Source organism: Rutilus rutilus (genome assembly GCF_951802725.1).
Source record: "Rutilus rutilus genome assembly, chromosome: 13".
NCBI classification, from domain to species: domain Eukaryota; kingdom Metazoa; phylum Chordata; class Actinopteri; order Cypriniformes; family Leuciscidae; genus Rutilus; species Rutilus rutilus.
The window spans coordinates 755,001-760,000 of record NC_140218.1 but is presented as its reverse complement, the minus strand read 5'-3'; the positions used below and the strand labels follow the sequence as shown (position 1 = coordinate 760,000).

Here is a 5,000-nt window from a genome sequence, read left to right as displayed (position 1 = left end):
TCATTTTTTCCCATCACTGTTATCATCTAGCTACTGGAGTGCCTCAGGGCTCAGTGCTGGGACCGCTTCTCTTCTCCATCTACATGTCATCACTAGGATCTGTCATTCATTTTTTCCCATCACTGTTATCATCTAGCTACTGGAGTGCCTCAGGGCTCAGTGCTGGGACCGCTTCTCTTCTCCATCTACATGTCATCACCAGATCTGTCATTCAGAAACATGGTTTTTCACATCACTGTTATCATCTAGCTACTGGAGTGCCTCAGGGCTCAGTGCTGGGACCGCTTCTCTTCTCCATCTACATGTCATCACCAGATCTGTCATTCAGAAACATGTTTTTTCACATCACTGTTATCATCTAGCTACTGGAGTGCCTCAGGGCTCAGTGCTGGGACCGCTTCTCTTCTCCATCTACATGTCATCACCAGATCTGTCATTCAGAAACATGGTTTTCCCCATCACTGTTATCATCTAGCTACTGGAGTGCCTCAGGGCTCAGTGCTGGGACCGCTTCTCTTCTCCATCTACATGTCATCACCAGATCTGTCATTCAGAAACATGGTTTTCCCCATCACTGTTATCATCTAGCTACTGGAGTGCCTCAGGGCTCAGTGCTGGGACCGCTTCTCTTCTCCATCTACATGTCATCACTAGGATCTGTCATTCATTTTTTCCCATCACTGTTATCATCTAGCTACTGGAGTGCCTCAGGGCTCAGTGCTGGGACCGCTTCTCTTCTCCATCTACATGTCATCACCAGATCTGTCATTCAGAAACATGGTTTTTCCCATCACTGTTATCATCTAGCTACTGGAGTGCCTCAGGGCTCAGTGCTGGGACCGCTTCTCTTCTCCATCTACATGTCATCACCAGATCTGTCATTCAGAAACATGTTTTTTCACATCACTGTTATCATCTAGCTACTGGAGTGCCTCAGGGCTCAGTGCTGGGACCGCTTCTCTTCTCCATCTACATGTCATCACCAGATCTGTCATTCAGAAACATGGTTTTCCCCATCACTGTTATCATCTAGCTACTGGAGTGCCTCAGGGCTCAGTGCTGGGACCGCTTCTCTTCTCCATCTACATGTCATCACCAGATCTGTCATTCAGAAACATGTTTTTTCACATCACTGTTATCATCTAGCTACTGGAGTGCCTCAGGGCTCAGTGCTGGGACCGCTTCTCTTCTCCATCTACATGTCATCACCAGATCTGTCATTCAGAAACATGTTTTTTCACATCACTGTTATCATCTAGCTACTGGAGTGCCTCAGGGCTCAGTGCTGGGACCGCTTCTCTTCTCCATCTACATGTCATCACCAGATCTGTCATTCAGAAACATGGTTTTTCCCATCACTGTTATCATCTAGCTACTGGAGTGCCTCAGGGCTCAGTGCTGGGACCGCTTCTCTTCTCCATCTACATGTCATCACCAGATCTGTCATTCAGAAACATGTTTTTTCACATCACTGTTATCATCTAGCTACTGGAGTGCCTCAGGGCTCAGTGCTGGGACCGCTTCTCTTCTCCATCTACATGTCATCACCAGATCTGTCATTCAGAAACATGGTTTTCCCCATCACTGTTATCATCTAGCTACTGGAGTGCCTCAGGGCTCAGTGCTGGGACCGCTTCTCTTCTCCATCTACATGTCATCACCAGATCTGTCATTCAGAAACATGGTTTTCCCCATCACTGTTATCATCTAGCTACTGGAGTGCCTCAGGGCTCAGTGCTGGGACCGCTTCTCTTCTCCATCTACATGTCATCACCAGATCTGTCATTCAGAAACATGGTTTTTCACATCACTGTTATCATCTAGCTACTGGAGTGCCTCAGGGCTCAGTGCTGGGACCGCTTCTCTTCTCCATCTACATGTCATCACCAGATCTGTCATTCAGAAACATGGTTTTTCACATCACTGTTATCATCTAGCTACTGGAGTGCCTCAGGGCTCAGTGCTGGGACCGCTTCTCTTCTCCATCTACATGTCATCACCAGATCTGTCATTCAGAAACATGGTTTTCCCCATCACTGTTATCATCTAGCTACTGGAGTGCCTCAGGGCTCAGTGCTGGGACCGCTTCTCTTCTCCATCTACATGTCATCACTAGATCTGTCATTCAGAAACATGGTTTTTCACATCACTGTTATCATCTAGCTACTGGAGTGCCTCAGGGCTCAGTGCTGGGACCGCTTCTCTTCTCCATCTACATGTCATCACCAGATCTGTCATTCAGAAACATGGTTTTTCACATCACTGTTATCATCTAGCTACTGGAGTGCCTCAGGGCTCAGTGCTGGGACCGCTTTTCTTCTACATCTACATGTCATCACTAGGATCTGTCATTCATTTTTTCCCATCTAGGGAAATCTGTCCGAAATCTGACCGCTTCTCTTCTCCATCTACATTTTCTCAGTAGGATCTGACATTCAGAAACATGGCACTGATGTTTTCCTGCAGATCAACCACTGGCTCTGCTCTCCTATACCTAAACTCACTACTGGTGCATCATCTCAAAGAGGCATAAAATCACTTTCACAGACCTTCACCTGGACTGTTCTTTGCTGGAGGAATGACCTGCTGAACTCAACCTGAGCTGCTGAGACTTTAGCCATAGTCAACAAACTGATGAAGACACATCTTTTATTGTTGATTTGATTGCTTCTGTTGCTCTCCTCATTTGTGGATCTTTGGATAAAAGCATCTGCTAAATGATTAAATGTAAATGTAAGCATTAAAGATCAGTGGAAACATATACAGTCACTTTACATTAGTGTTCCTCTTACGCCATAATCACATTAACACAAAAATGTGTTCTTTTGCATGTAAACGCACATGTATGTACAATTTTACCGTTTTTATAGATATTGTCAATATTTAATAGTTGTTAGTTTAATAATTCAAATCTGCTTTACAAACACATGTGATCCAAACACCAAGGAATCTGCATTTTAAAAGAAAATGTACACTTATGAGAAACAAATATGAAGCTCTACAGTTTGAACCTTGAAGAACTTTGTGTCACAGAGAAAATACACTAATTTCTCATTAAGATGAATACTTTTACCCATGATTCTATACATGATTATAGATTAAAACTAGGATATTTCCCACGGGAAACAACCGTTATCAATAAATAAACAATTAAATTTAGTTGATGAAGACAGGAATGTGGGTTGCACCAAACGTAAATGTAAATAAACAAAGTCACTGAAGGTCAAAGGTCACGCACTCCGAGAGGAAATGCAGAGGTCTCACATCCTGAGAATGACCAATCAGAATTTCCATCTCATTTCAATGTTACTCCAAAGCAAATAATAGAAACATGATAAGCAGTATTCAGCCTGGTGTCTCGCATGTGTTTGTGTTTCTCGCAGTCAAACTCGCATTACTTCAGCTGTCAGAAACTCAAATCTAGATAAAGTTTACGTAGGCTTGAGAACGCCTGACCAGCACATTTGAAGTAAACTTAATAGCATTAAGTCAAAGTTTTGAGTTTGAATAGGTTGTAGTTTTAGAAGCTAGCTAGCTGGATAGTTTAATTTGATTTTGAAAGAGTTATAAGTCTCTGAACTAGTTTAAAAACCTGAAGTTTGAGGCAGTTTTTCCTTTAGTTGCTAGGCTAGGTTATTTTGATTGGTTGCTAGGGTGTTAATTGTTAGGATATTGAAGATAGTCTTAGGCCCTGTTTACACTAGTGTGTTTTTGTTTTAAAACGCATAACTTTTGTGCTGAAGCTGCTTTAGGATTTTTTTTCTCAGCAGATTTCTGGAGATTTCACTGCGATTCATCAGTCCACACACACCTTCCCATATTCTGCCAAAACTACACTCTGTCTGTGATGTTTTTCTGACACAGCAAAGTTCATTTGCTTACATTTTGATGATTTCCAAACCAATAATTTGTGGTTAAAGGGATAGATCACCCAAAAATGAAAATTACCCAATAATTTACTCGCCCTTAAGTGATCCTAGGTAGTGAATGGCCGTTTCTGTTTTAAAGTCCATAAAAGTGCATCTATCCATGATAAAAGTGCATCTATCCATCATAAAAGTGCATCTATCCATGATAAAAGTGCATCTATCCATCATAAAAGTGCATCTATCCATCATAAAAGTGCATCTATCCATGATAAAAGTGCATCTATCCATCATAAAAGTGCATCTATCATCATAAAAGTAATCCATACGGCTCCAGTGGTTAATAAAGGCCTTCTGAATTGAAGCAATGCGTTTTAAAAATCCATATTTAAAACTTTATTAGCTATAATAACTATACATGCATACACACACACACACATTTGTCTGAACGTTCAGCTCCAGCTCATTGGCCGCGGATGCAACAGCAACCAATCAGCAGTGCCATCTAGAGTTTCATGCCACAACTAGATATTAAAGTTTTAAAAATCAATATATATAGCACTGAATAATTTGAGCTGAATAATGACAGTTTTCCACCTGCTTTAAAGCAACCCGTGTTGTATACATCAGTACAAAACAGTTTCCAGGAATCAGGGAATAACGTTACACTTCCTGATATCAGATAAGAGAGAGAGAGAGATCTGGTGTCCTGATGCTCCTCAGAGTGTGTGTGTGTGTGCTGCGGTGTCCCCGTGAGTGTGAGCAGTGGGAGAGGTGGAGGTGGAGAGCGGGACCTGCAGGTGTCCTGGGCCGGGATCGGGAGCCGGATCGGGAACCGGAGCGCTGGCCTCCATCACACCCATGCTGGGAGAATCCACACGCACGGGAAGCAGAAGAAGCACCTGAGGAACCAGAGCATCATCATCAGCTCTCAGCACATCATCATCATCATCAGCTCTCAGCACATCATCATCATCAGCTCTCAGCACATCAGGTGATTAGTTAGTTAATGATAGCTTTGAACAGGGAAAATGTTCCCCGATGCTAAAAGTCGTTGTTCACATTAATCTATCGTCTGACTCCAGGAGAAATGGCGTCAGCACACGAGTCTATATTGTCCTTCTCATGAAGGGT

At 42.7% G+C, this 5,000-nt stretch overlaps 1 protein-coding gene across 1 annotated transcript in view; it reads right to left on the bottom strand.

Annotated features, from left to right (window-relative positions):
• Window positions 1-4,316: 4,316 nt before the first annotated feature.
• The window catches only part of LOC311302505 (uncharacterized protein), a 1,218-nt gene continuing 534 nt past the window's right edge, over window positions 4,317-5,000 (bottom strand). Inside the window, exon 5 of the mRNA XM_084428448.1 lies at window positions 4,317-4,768. Within this exon, the coding sequence (XP_084284574.1) occupies window positions 4,586-4,768 (183 nt within the window). The 3' untranslated portion in view covers window positions 4,317-4,585. The remainder of the gene's footprint in view (window positions 4,769-5,000) is intronic.